The sequence below is a fragment of the Octopus sinensis genome, unplaced genomic scaffold (genome assembly GCF_006345805.1).
Source record: "Octopus sinensis unplaced genomic scaffold, ASM634580v1 Contig14492, whole genome shotgun sequence".
Classification (NCBI taxonomy): Eukaryota; Metazoa; Mollusca; class Cephalopoda; order Octopoda; family Octopodidae; genus Octopus; species Octopus sinensis.
The window spans coordinates 33,193-47,418 of NW_021833258.1; the positions used below are offsets into that span (position 1 = coordinate 33,193).

Below are 14,226 nucleotides of genomic sequence, written 5' to 3' on the forward strand. Positions count from 1 at the left end.
ACGGTGTCTACTCGTATTTCAACAAGATCGTTTGTCTCCACTGACTGAACAGAATTAGTCTTGAGATTCCTGGACATTTTATTTCATTTATCTTACAAGGTCTAAATCAGGGCTGGCCAACCCAAGGCCCGCGGGCCGCATGCGGCCCGCGATGGAGTTTGGTGCGGCCCGCGAGAGAAATTTTGTATGTAGTTAACCTATAAATACATTCAAGATAATTTTTCTTAAGTTTAATAAATAAAGATAAATTTTATAAGTTTAATAAATTTTAAAGTTTATCTATTTTTGTAGCTGTTATCAATATGAAGAAAAGGAAAATTTTTGAAGAAAACAGGCAATTCAGCAATCATTGGGAAGAAGATTACTTTTTTATAATGCATAATTCCAAGCCAACATGTTTAATTTGCAAGGAGAAAGTATCGGTGGTGAAAGAGTACAATGTAAGAAGACATTATGAAACAAAGCATTCCGAATACGCGAAATTTAGTAAGGAATTGAAAACAAGGAAACTGGATTCGCTTAAATCTGAATTGAGAAATCAGCAAAGACTATTAAATTCATCGATACACTCTTCTTCTGATACTGTTAAAGCAAGCTACTCTGTTGCAATGATAATTTCAAAGAGAATGAAATCATTTTCGGATGGAGAATTCGTAAAAGAGTGTTTGGATGCTGTCGTGAAAGACATTTTGCCAGATAAAACTAAAAAGTTTTCAAACATTAGCTTGTCACGTCAAACCATATGTCGCAGGGTTAATGACATTTCAAATGAAATTGTGGTGACTTTGCGTGATCAAATAAAATATTTCAAAAGTTATTCTTTGGCCTTTGACGAATGCACGGATATATCAGACACGTCTCAACTTGTAGTATATATTCGTGGAGTTACCGAATCTTTTCAAGTGAAACAAGAAATGCTTAACCTTGTCAGTTTGAAAGATACTACAAAGGGCGAAGATATTTTCCAAGCTGTTATGAAATGTTTATCCGACAATGGAGCGAATTTAGAGACCCTTGCTGGATTGACAACAGATGGGGCGCCGGCTATGATTGGAAGAAATAAAGGAGTTGTAAAGCTAATAATGGATGAGATGGAGTCAAGAAGCATAAAAAATGATTTATTTGTAATACACTGCTTGATACATCAACTCAATTTGTGCGCGCAAGTGTTGTCTATGAACCATGTTATGAGTGTGGTTGTAAGAACTATAAACTTCATTCGTTCTCATGCACTTCAACATCGCCAGTTTAAAGAATTATTGAACGAGTTATATTCTCACTATGGTGATCTTGTGTATTTTTCCAATGTCAGATGGCTGAGTCGCGGAAAATGTTTAAAACGTTTTTTCGACTTGAGAGAAGAAATCAAAAGTTTTATGATGCATAAGAAAATGACATTAACTGAATTAAATGATGAAGAATGGATGCTAGATCTGTGCTTTTTGGTAGATATAACCGAAAAAATTAATCAATTAAACAAGGAGTTACAAGGACAGGATAATTTGATTACTAATGCATGCCATCAAGTCAAAGCATTTCGAATGAAATTGTCATTGTTTGAATGTCAAATAAGAAATGGAAATGATCAACATTTTCCAACGCTAAATCAATTTAAAATCAGCCATTGTAAAAATTTCTTCAAGTACGCTGATGAAATAAAAAATCTTGCTGCAGCATTTGACAGTCGATTCTCGGAACTAAAAAAATATGAGAAAATGTTTGAAACATTTTCTTCTCCATTTCATGTTGACGTTTCTATTGTTTCAAATACTTTGCAGACGGAAATAATTGACCTACAGTGCAACAGTGAACTAAGACTTGTTTATCCTACTATATCCAAAATTGACTTTTATAACAAATATGTGACTGCAGAAAAATATCCCAACTTAAGAATTTTTGCACAAAGAGTTGTAAGCTCCTTTGGATCTACTTACGTATGTGAATCATTCTTTTCGAAATTAAAGTTTAGTAAAAGTAGATATAGATCTTCTTTAACAGATAAAAACTTAGAAAACCAATTAAGATGTGCAACTAGTAATTGTGAAGTTGATTTGAAAAAATTAAATGAAGATAAAGAAAAACAGATTTCTCATTGATACGTATAATTGGACTGAATGCTATTTTACTAAATAAAATCTTATCTGTGTTGTTTTGATATCTATCCTTAGTATGTACATGTATATGCGGCCCGCGGAAAGGATTCATTTGGACAAAGTGGCCCGCGATGCGATTTGGGTTGGCCAGGCCTGGTCTAAATGAATACACCTGACATCTTTGTTTTGGCTCCGTATTTAATGACCATTTAGCATTTTTCCGCACCTTGTTGGTAAGCGGTCCACCGTCGTCAACCCTCGTAATCCACAATTAAATATTGGTCCTTCATCATATATAGGGTTGGTTCGCTAGCTGAGAAGTTTTTTAAATACTTTTGCCAACACGAAGACTCAATTATGTTCCCTACAAATTAATTTATAGTGATATTATTAGTTAAAGATTTTTAATTTTTTGTTTTCTCACTAACAGATGTCAACAACCTTGCTGCTATTTATAACCCTGCTGACACTTCTGACCCGAGAGGGTGTGCGGCATTTGCCTTGGGTGTGCAGCATAAAAGAGCTCTGATCCAATAACAACACAGAACTGTCCAAAAATGCCATTTCACATATTATTATCAATTGCAAAAAGTTTTACTCAGATAACTGGAAAACCAAAAGATAAAGAAAAATGATTCCCTGTATAAGAGTGGACAATTCATGAGCTCATTAATTTGGTTTTTTTAACAAAAGAGGTAATCAGAGAAAACTTTTTATTAAATTACAACAAATAAAAATTTTTCTCTAAAAAGTCAATTTTATTGACCTTGAAATTTTAAAAATTGTTTAAAAATCGACCTAAAAATACAAGTCGTATACAGATGCTGATTGATTCATTGTTCAGGAACATACCGACTGACGAGATCGGTAACGCATTGAGCCAATCTGCCGAATGTGGTTGACAAGCGCGATGAATACTTGCTAACTGAGACTGGTCGGCGTGGGAGCAGATAATTTTTTAAACAATTGTCTTCGATAATTTTTTTTACAAAAAGTGCTTCGACACAAGCAATCAATTTTGTTGACTTGATAATTTACTTTTATTTAAGTGCATAATTATGCACCAAATGAGCAAAACATGTGATATAGTATGGATCACAATAAAATAATTTTAGAGTACTTCCTGCAAAAACTATATATGAAGCAGCATCAGTGATATGAAGAGAAAAATTCTTTTTTTTAATTAATTTTCCCTATAGTGTCATTAACAATTTCGACCTATAATAGAAGAATTTGGAAAGAAATCAAATGTTATAAAATTTTTTTAGATAATATCTTTGTAAATTTGCAAACGTTCCAACTAGACAGTCCACAAACAAAAAACCTTAACAATTAAATAATTCAAAATAACTTTCTTTTGTTAAGCTAAAATTTCTACTATATAGCGGCAAGTAAACTTTAAAAGAAATGGATGTCCAGCACTTTCGAATAAGTTCGTTTACAAAAAAGCATTACATTCGGTGCAATAAAAAATTTTTTTGGGATCTTTTTCGCGAATATTTTTAGCTTTTATAAGATCAGAAAGCTCATTTTTATGGATATCTTTATAATTTAGAAAAGACTTTTAAAATAACAAAAATGTGATGCCGATTATTTTAAATTTATTTTGACGCTTAAAATTATGATATATTATTATTTAATTTTTTATTTAAAAATTGACCGATTAAAAAATGTGACCGGTGTTTGAGCGGACCAGGTTCGTATATTTTTTTTTTTTGATTAAAATTTTCATTTAATTTTCTAATTAATGGGGAATAAGTTATACACGAATTAATAAAGAGCCTGGAGGTCAGCTCAAAGTCGCCGCACTGCGTATCGAATGGCAGTTTCCGCGGAAAATGGTTCGTATATTAAAATAAAAAATGGATAAACTAATTTATTCTTATTTGAAAAAAATGTGACCGGTTTTTGAGCGGACCAGGTGCGTATATTAAAATAAAAAATGGATAAACTAATTTATTTTCAAAAAATTTACCTAAAAATAAAAAAATTGACCAGCGGTTCTCAAACCTTTTTTAGACTGAAGACCACCTTAAATAGAATAATTTTTTTTTCTACTAGCGCACAATTTTTGGCCTCATCGGGGGCATTTTTTTGCAATTAAATGGTATAGTTAAAATTTAATAATAAACGTAAAACAATTTATTTTTAATTTGAATTAGTAGGGTTTTTGGCCCCAATTTGCTTTGTTTCCTACGTGGTTTGGAGAGAAGAATTGCCAAAAGAAGGGACGACCTGAGAGAGTCCTTTTGGCTTCTTCAACGCTTCATCATTGCCATAATCCGCGGCAACTGTTTCGCAATCCGTGATGTTGGGAGGGCGTCCTAAACTGCGTAATCTTAAACAAACTTTCTTTTTTTCTAACATTCTGGATGAAATTTTAACTATTAAAAAAATTTATTTTCACGATTTCGAATTGCCTGAGACTCTTTGGAGAAGATGAAGAGTCTCGTTGTGGTTTTTGCTTTTCTTAGCGATCTTCGTCCCCAGCCAACGAAAAAAAAGAAAGTGATTCCGGACCGATTACCCCTAATTTCTCGGCGGCTATTGGCGCAAAAATTTGATTTCTAGTCAGGAACGAGTATTTTTTTGATTTTATGAGCTTTACGAGTTTTGCCGCCGAGCCGGGCTCAGCAACTGATGAGACATAAAAAATATCATAACAGACAATTTAGCAATAATTCGGTGAGATTTCTGATCTTTTTGTTCAGAATAATTATACTTACTGGTTCTGGTTCTATGTTGTATGTCTGGTTTTATGTTGGACAAAGCTACTTGCATATCATCTTATACCTGTGGTTATTTCTATATTTTGTTTTTATCGCCGACCACTTCAAGAGACGACTCCAAACAGATGACACTTATACAACCACATTAATTGGTCATCCGCGAGGTTTATTGAACGAAATAACACTCTCGGAGGTCCTAGAAGCATTTCACCGTATGAACAATAACAGAGCTGCAGGATATGATGGAGTCCCAGGGGAACTACTCATATACGCTCCCAACAGTCTAGCGAGCTTTTTCGCACAGATACTGAACAAGGCGTTTGCCCAACACTGCCCACTTCCAATCGGGACAGGAATAATAATACCCGTCCAGAAACCGGGCAAACAATGGGGACCCTGTGGAAGCCTGACACCGGTTGTATTAGTCACCTTTCTAAGGAAAACTCTATCGACTATTGTTCGAAACCGAATATCAAGATCAGTTGATCGTTATCTCTTGCAGTCAGAGTGGCTTCAGACCTGGAAGATCCACGGCTAATATTGTTTGGACCCATCGCTGGATCAATGCAATATGTCAGAAGTATAAACGATCCTTTCATGTCCTGGGAATCGACATGAGCAAAGCTTTTGATAGCATCAACAGGAGTAAACTACTTATCGTGTTAAAGAACATTGTAGATGAAGACAGTCTACGCATGATACATATGCTATTATTGGAAACTCAACTTCTTGTCAGAATTGGCCCTAAGGAGTCTAGACTATTTCCTACAAATGTTGAAACCCCACAAGGGGACACACTATCGCCTATATTATTTATCGTCTATCTGGAGGCAGCTCTGAGAGACCTAAGAGTAGAAATTGGATGTATGGACAACCAAGTTGTGGAACTCATATACGCGGATGATCTTGATTTTATTACGAAGGATCGGAAATTAATAGAAATTATTATGGAGAAAGCAAGAACAATTTTCGATAAATGGTCACTCAATGTCAATAAAGAGAAAACCGAAATAACCACCGTCGAACGTATGCCAACTCGCATAGATGAGAAGTGGCGAAACGTCCGAAAACTCGGATCTCTTCTTGGCGATTCCGAAGATATTACCAGACAAAAAATATTATCAACAATTGCACTTAAAAAACTTCAATCTATCTGGATGAGAAAAAACCAAATTTCGACTAAGATGCGCATACGATTATATAAAGCATTTGTCCGACCTGTCCTCATGTACAACGCAGGTACTTGGGGACATCAAAGAAAAACATGGAGCAACTTGACTCTTTCCACAGTGGTCAACTGAGAAAACTCCTTGGCTATTCGTGGCCGAAGAAAATATCAAATGATCAATTATACAGGTTAGCTAACTGTGGGCCTATAAGTCTAAATACTTACGAAGGAATATGCTCGGATGCCGATTGAAGGATGCAGACGATTAGGACGAAATCAGAAAGAGGGCAAGACGACGGAAGGGATGGAAGGGTCTAACAACAAGAATAGTTAAAAACATGGCACAAGCGAAACCATAAACTTTGTTTACTGGCAACGCGAACGTGCATTAACTAACTAACTAGATAGTAGATTGTTTGAGAATAAAAGTAATGATCGTTAATGATAATTGTTATATATCCTGACCAGTCATATCCAAACTAAAAAAATCTTTAAATCCACTTTACGCCAAACCCTAACACCCGTCTTGTTGCTGTGTGAAATATTTGCTGTAACAAGTTTCAAGGTCTTTGTATTGTGATTGTTTAAAATTCTAGAACCTTTGGCTTTAATTTTTATAAGCACGTCAAACCGACTTTGCAAGCACATGAAAGACCACTTGAACCTTACTGAGTTGCTTCCTGAATGTATCTGAGACATGATCAGAGCATGTATATTTTCCTTCTGGTCTTTTTGAGTGAAATTTTAACTTCTTGGCATCATTTCTCCTAAGAAGTTTGTATGCTTTCTCGAAGTTGGAATTTCGCTTATTTTATACCATTTTTTATACTAAATGGCATTAACACCAAACTAAGTGGAGTCAATAGAAAACAAAATGGGATTAGCAGTAAATTAATTGGAATCAATTGAAAACTTAGTGGGATTAATACCAAACAATATGGGATTAACAACAAACTAAATGGGATTAACACCAAAAAATTCATTAAAATGTAATGTTAACCATATTTACAGTGTCACCAATATTTCCCTGTATTCCAGAAATAAAGTTTACACCATTTTTAAATGTAATTGTTTTTATTCTATCTACGATTATTTTTTCAAGTATTGTCTTCAATAATTGACAAATTTTTCCTTTTTTGAATACAATTTGGTTTTTAAAGAAAAGATGTCGCTTTTCAGATAAGCTTTTACTTTTGACCATACATTTTCGATGGGGTTAAGCATTGGAAAATCATTAAATTCTTCCAATCGAAGAACTTTGATACCACTGTGAGCTGGTGCATTTTCCAACATAATATTAACTGGAATACCATGTTTGGTCCGTGCTTACCTCAAACAATTTTTCATCTAATGAAAAGTCTGATATTTTTAAAAAGCTCCTTTTACGATGTTAAACGGGTTTGACGAGTGACGCTGTCATCAGTGAATTTGTCTAAAAGTGACTCACACGCAAGAAAAACACGAGAAGCGTAAATCGAGATTTCAAGCAATACTTGAATTTGATATTGATAATTGTGGAAAATGTAATTCAATTTTTCGTTTTATTCCATGAAAAATAATTGTTTTATCCTGTTTGACGCATGATATTGTAAATTCGACATGCTCTTTGTTAAACTTTTTTTCATAATTGCCACCTAATCTCACTTAGTTTTTTATTGATTCCACTTAGTTTGGTGTTAATCTCATTTAGTATGGTATAGTTTTCTGCGTTCCGACTTCCAATTATTTTCAATATTAGTTTTGGCCATTTTTGCAATAATAAATTTGACCTTGTCAATCGTGGAACTCGTGGGCGGCTTTTACTCTCTGGGTTTCAACTAGGTGTACAATTATTGGGGTATACTGTCGGCATCTTGGTCGTTTATTATAGTAATTAAATCACTAAAAGATAATTGTCTTGATGATTCTTTCATATCAGTAATACAAATCCCACTGAATAAGTTGAACAATTTGAATAAGCAAAATATTTTATTTATACGCCGCTGAATTTCCCTCGATGTTAGAACCGATAGGACTAGACCGTGGAGATGGAAAACGCCCTGACGGGTCGACCTTATTCCCGTTCAGGGAGGGAATGGCACTCGTGTGGGATGTTACCTGCGTAGACTCATTTTCTTCATCATCGTTGGTTGACTCCGCTTCTCGTCCTGGATCTGCATCTGCCCTTGCCGAATCTAGGAAAACTGCAAAATATGCCTCTTTGACCGATACCTGCTGCTTCATTCCCCTGGCTTTCGAAACCAGTGGGATAATTGGACCCAAAGCCCTCAAACTCCTCTCAGAGATTGGTTTAATCATCTCGAGGAGGAGTCACGACAGTCGTGAAACGAGCTGGCTTTTTCAGCGGATATCGTTCGCGATATTACGTGGAAATTGCCTGTCCGTCCCCTCGGCGACTCATCTAAATTAGTTAACTTCTCTATTTTACTTGTTATTTTATTAAAAAAATCATTATGGTTCTGAAAAAAAATTTGATTAACATGTTCCGACGGAACAGACAAACTTCTTTACCGCAGGAATCTACAATCCCAAGCAAAATTCTATTCTGAACTATTATTATTTGTCATATATTATTTTTTATATTATATTGAAAACTTCAAAAATATTTGATATTTAAATCAGAATTAAATTTTTCTTCATTACAGATTTGACAGATAGCTAGACAACCAAACCAACTCGGGGAAATTATAATACGATCTGTTCACCATCTTAAATACTTTAATTATCTTATCAATTGTATTTTTCATCAATTTACCTCAGAGGACTTTAGGTGAGAACAAGAGTTGTCTCTACAATGCACTCATACTCTTCTACAATATAGGCTTGTAAAAGACAGAAATACTAAAAGCTGAACTTATTTCACAAAGATCAGATACTACAAATTCTGTCTTTGCGAAATCAATCTAGAGTGGTGTATAGAATCCTCTACTAGAGAACAAGAATCATGCCAATCTTGGAGGACATTCTGGAGGCAAGATGGAGACTGTCTGGAGGCAGTGGAATGTCCCCATGTACGCGGCCATGGAGAATCACTTGCCTTGTACGCAACACGCTTCGGAGGCCGGTCAAAGGCAAGGATCTCAAGCGTCTTAAAGATGGCGAGAATCTCGACATGTTACGTGACGCGGCTCAGGATAAAGCGAAATTGAGTCTTCAATTATGTAATCCCTGAATTCGTCAATTACTGCAAAACAATAGATTTCAAAGCATGTTATCCAAAATTATCCATGAATTTTTCTCTGTTTTAAGCCGTGTTTTTAAGTGCGAATAAATAAACTTTGAAAAGTTGAGAACTGAAATTTATGTATCATTAAAAATATTAAAATTTTTGAGATATTAAAGAATATTGGATGTTTAATAATAATGCAATCTTTCAAAGGTGGAGTTTTAATCTACCAATTTAACACAACAATCAGAATAATTAAACGTGATAAATAAGTCAATTTAACTTTCCTGAATCTTTTGAAGATGGAATTGAATTCTAGTGAGCTGCAGTTAAGAATCCCTGACCTAATCCAAAAAGGTTTTATGAATATAAAATTACCATTTAAAATAAATCTTAAAATAGTCGATCGATAGTCTCTTCTTAATTTTAATTTAAGCAGATCCATATAATTGACTACAACAAATAAACCAGAACATTCTAGTTTTAACAAAAAGATAATTTGCCAAAAACCTTCCTCCGCAGACTGCAAAAAAAGAACATAGAGCGTGCGGACCAATTGCAGCAAAAATAACTCCACCAATAAACCAGACAAAAACATTTAAAAATAATCGGAACTTACTGAGAAACAGCTACAATTGTGGAATCTGAGATCGGTCTCCCAGTTTGGCAAGAAGACTCTTTACTTTTAAGAATAGACATTATTTTCTAAAATGGGGAATCATTTTAAAATAAATATTAAAAAACTTGCATATTGGGAACCGAATTTTAAACCATTGGATTTTTAGACCTATTTTTTGAGGGTATTTGGGTCAGAAGAATTAATTTACTTAATCATGTATTCAAACTATACATATATATTCTACAACATCGATAAATATAGTCACTAATGTGACCAAAAATACATTTTTCGACTAAAAACGATAATATATTCAATATAAATTCCAAATGTTTGCGCCAAAATGTATTTCTACAGCGAAATAAGTCAATGGATCATTTCATAACTTTTTTCAATTCAACTGATCAAATCAATTGTTCTTTAAACAACAAGCATTCGAGCACCCCAATCTCGAAAAACGTGACTTTCCAAACGCCGAGACAATAAAATCAAGGACTAATCCATTTGTCCGTATGCGGAAGCGTGAAGACGATTGTCACCCGCTCGGCGACTCATCCAAATTAGTTAACTTCTCTATTTTGTTAATGATTGTGCTAATGAATAAAAATTTCTTGTCTAAACCGTCTGTTAATACTTACTGATATATATGATTGTAAGCAATTTAAACTTATATACTTCACATACACTCCTAATAAGTCCCTCTTTACTAAAAGACAGTTTCCTTATTCCCAGATATGGCCAATAAAGGTACCAGTCTAATTAACCCTACGATCAAACCATTTTAATACTTTACTAAGACATGAACAAAATTTATTGAGACTTAAAAACACGTTCTAATACTCCCAAACATCTAAAACTAACAAATCACGTGAATACCTCATGTCCCACTGTTCTACACGAGAGTACAGCACATCTATCCCAACAAGGCATCCCAGGTCACGCAAACACACCTCCCCCGACTTGCTAATCTCTTCAAATCACCCTCCTTCAATTATAATCAATATTTCTACCAATTTATAAGAAAATCGATTCAAAAAACAATTCCAAATATTCTTCAAATTTTTTCCCGCCAATTCCCTTCGCAACTCCAGGCAACATAAATAGCCAATCAGCACCAACCAAGTCACACAATGTCTTTAAGAAATCACAGTGCCTGGTATATTCCCCATAGGAGGATGCCACAGCGAGGGATGTGAGTAAATCGTGACAGTCCTCTCCACATATACTCCTCACCTCCCCCTCCTCACATTTCAAAAACTCAGCCAACAGATAGAAACATCTATGCCATTAAACTGACCCCCCAACCCTTCAGCCTCCTCCCACTCTTCAGCCTTCTTGTATAATATTGAAAGAACATCCACAAGTGTTTCTGGAGAACTTTGGAGCCAGTGACCCACATGAGTACATCTGCTGATTATTGTGCAGTTCCACGTCGTTGTCATGCACTGTCTTGGCCACTGAGAAAGTAGCCCGTCCTTTCTCGACGTTTTTAAAGCGCAACGGGACTACAGGCTGCTTCTTGATTGCGTCGAATGCGTTCGTAATCACCCGCAAAACCCGTTTAATGAAATCCACTGAGAGTATACATCTTAATAATAAAATGGTATGGTGTGTGTCTGTCTGTCTGTCTGTGTGTCTGTCTGTCTGTCTGTGCACACCCACATTCAAATTGTTACAAACCAGATCAAATTGTCAAAACCTTCCCTTTTGTAGTTATTCGATAATGAGGCACAATAAAAGGTTGATATCCTCTAAGAACCTTCCTGTCAAAAAATTTTAATAAGAAAGAATATCCTCGATGATGAGGTCCCCCAAAACCTTCAAGTCAATTTTCTGCGTTTTTGTTAAATGAACAACAAGAAAGTCCTCGACTCACATGATGTGGTCCCCCAAAACCTTCAAGCCAAAAAATTTAAAAAAAATTATTTTCTGCGTTTTTGTTAAATGAACAACAAGAAAGTCCTCGACTCACATGATGTGGTCCCCCAAAACCTTCAAGCCCAAAAATTAAAAAAAAATATTTTCTGCGTTTTTGTTAAAATGAACGACAAGAAAGTCCTCGACTCACATGATGTGGTCCCCCAAAACCTTCAAGCCAAAAAATTTAAAAAAAATTATTTTCTGCGTTTTTGTTAAATGAACAACAAGAAAGTCCTCGACTCACATGATGTGGTCCCCCAAAACCTTCAAGCCAAAAAATTAAAAAAAATTATTTTCTGCGTTTTTGTTAAATGAACAACAAGAAAGTCCTCGACTCACATGATGTGGTCCCCCAAAACCTTCAAGCCCAAAAATTAAAAAAAAATATTTTCTGCGTTTTTGTTAAAATGAACGACAAGAAAGTCCTCGACTCACATGATGTGGTCCCCCAAAACCTTCAAGCCCAAAAATTAAAAAAAATTATTTTCTGCGTTTTTGTTAAAATGAACAACAAGAAAGTCCTCGACTCACATGATGTGGTCCCTCAAAACCTTCAAGCCAAAAAATTTAAAAAAAATTATTTTCTGCGTTTTTGTTAAATGAACAACAAGAAAGTCCTCGACTCACATGATGTGGTCCCCCAAAACCTTCAAGCCCAAAAATTAAAAAAAAATATTTTCTGCGTTTTTGTTAAAATGAACGACAAGAAAGTCCTCGACTCACATGATGAGGTCCTCCACAACCTTCAAGCCTCGTGAGGCCATTAATTAGCTTAGCTATCTTTTTTCGATGACATAAATTCTTTTTTGTTAAATTTTCGTTAAAAAAATAAAATAAAAGCTCTAATTGTTATCGACCATGAATAGACTGTGCAATTATCAGATTTTGAAAACCACTAAAAAGGAAAAAGCAAAAATTATTAGAGATTTACATAATTGATTCTTTTTAACTGCCGAAACTGACAAATTCGATTATGCTACTGTTTAGATTTCTTAAAAGATAGAGGCAAATAAAATTTAAATTAGTCATGTAATTTCAATTTGCCTATATTTAAATCTCCTTGATTTAACAGGCTTTAATTTTTTTCCTTATAATACTACAAAGATGAAGCTGATTATCATTTTCTTTACCGAAACAGACAAGTTCGATTATGCTAAAGTTTCAATTCCTTTAAACATAGAGGCAATTAAGTATAATGGCTTTGATTGGATAATACACTTTACATAAATTTCACTAAATAAATTTACGTAGAAAATTTAATATAAATTACTGATTCGCGTTTACAAAATCATAAGAATGTCCTATAAAGAGAGATCTGAGAATGTTAACAAACAAGAGAATATGAACCATATAACAAAAAAAGAGAAACGAGGGAAGATGTGCTTAAATGGTGAGGGAACTTAGACAACAGCTGAACAAGGTCAGGACTGCTGTTAGACTCAACTACGGGTAATAGAATTATGCATTCTAGGTTAATTGTTTGGGATGAATGTACGATGGCTCATAAAGGCGCATTCAAGCAGTTGACCGAACATATAGAGATATCAAGAATTGTAGCGACCATTTGTTTGGGGGAGCATTAGTTGTATTGGCAGGTGATTTTAGACAGACGCTGCCAATTATTCAAAGAGGGACGCCTGCGGATGAATTGAATGCCTGCCTCAAATCGTCATATTTGTGGACACACGTGAAAAAGGTAAGCTTAGATGTAAATGTACATGCACATTTACAAGGCGTTAATAGCATATTCCCACAAATCCTTCTAGATATTGGAAATGGGGCAATCACTTCAGAAATGCACGACCAGAAAATTAGGCTACCGGAAGAATTATGTATTTTCGTAGAAACAGCAGAAGCATTATTGAATGCCGTCTATTCCGAACTATCTGAACACTACGTGAATTTCGACTGGCTGCGTGAACGAGCTATATTAGCTCCACTTAATGATGAGGTACTTAATATAAATTTAGATTTATTAATGAAAATCCCTGGCAGAGAAAGAATATATAAAACGGTCGACGTTATTATGGACCATGAAAGGGCCTGCGATAGATTTAAGAGACTACAATTTCCGCTGAAGATAAGTTTTGCTATGACAATAAACAAGGCCCAGGGACAGTCTTTAAAGGTAGTAGGCTTATTTTTAGAGAACGAGTGCTTTTCACATGGCCAGCTGTATGTGGGGTGCTCAAGGGTAGGTAGAAGAGAAATTTATTTATATTTGCCAAGGATGGACGGACTGCAAACATCGTTTATCCACAGGCCTTAGAATAAGGTTATATCAAAGCAGGTCGCATTTATATATCTACATAAATTTATAGTTATTTAAGGAAACTGCGAGCGTAGCGAGCAGGGCCTCCGCAGGAGCTAGCTCGCAGTGAGCGAAGCGAACTGCTGAGCTAGTGTTATATATAACTGTAGGCCACACACACATTAGTAATGGCCACTGCATCCCCTGAACGGACGTAGGATATGGCATCTCGGAGATTTACCAGATAAAGTGGCCACAGATGTTCAATGAATGTTCTAGAATG

General features: G+C 35.0%; 2 protein-coding genes across 2 annotated transcripts; both read left to right on the top strand.

Moving 5' to 3' along the window:
• The first annotated feature begins 374 nt into the window (after positions 1-374).
• On the top strand, positions 375-2,630 carry LOC115230103 (general transcription factor II-I repeat domain-containing protein 2A-like). The gene is made up of 3 exons (XM_029800328.1): positions 375-1,070; positions 1,779-2,034; positions 2,524-2,630. The coding sequence occupies exons 1-3, from the start codon at positions 375-377 to the stop codon at positions 2,628-2,630; spliced, it is 1,059 nt and encodes a 352-aa protein (XP_029656188.1).
• A 2,806-nt stretch (positions 2,631-5,436) lies between these two features.
• On the top strand, positions 5,437-6,123 carry LOC115230104. Its single transcript, XM_029800329.1, has one exon. It carries the CDS (start codon positions 5,437-5,439, stop codon positions 6,121-6,123), a length of 687 nt encoding a protein of 228 aa, XP_029656189.1.
• The last annotated feature ends 8,103 nt before the right edge of the window (positions 6,124-14,226 follow it).

Excerpts from the sequence above, each read along its gene's own strand:
- LOC115230104 (XM_029800329.1), top strand. The coding sequence starts at position 5,437 with ATGAGCAAAGCTTTTGATAGCATCAACAGGAGTAAACTACTTATCGTG.
- LOC115230103 (XM_029800328.1), top strand. The coding sequence starts at position 375 with ATGCATAATTCCAAGCCAACATGTTTAATTTGCAAGGAGAAAGTATCG. Across the intron at positions 1,071-1,778 it reads TTGGAAGAAATAAAGGAGTT|ACGGAAATAATTGACCTACA; the intron begins GTAAAGCTAATA and ends AATACTTTGCAG. Across the intron at positions 2,035-2,523 it reads CCAATTAAGATGTGCAACTA|ATGTCAACAACCTTGCTGCT; the intron begins GTAATTGTGAAG and ends TCTCACTAACAG.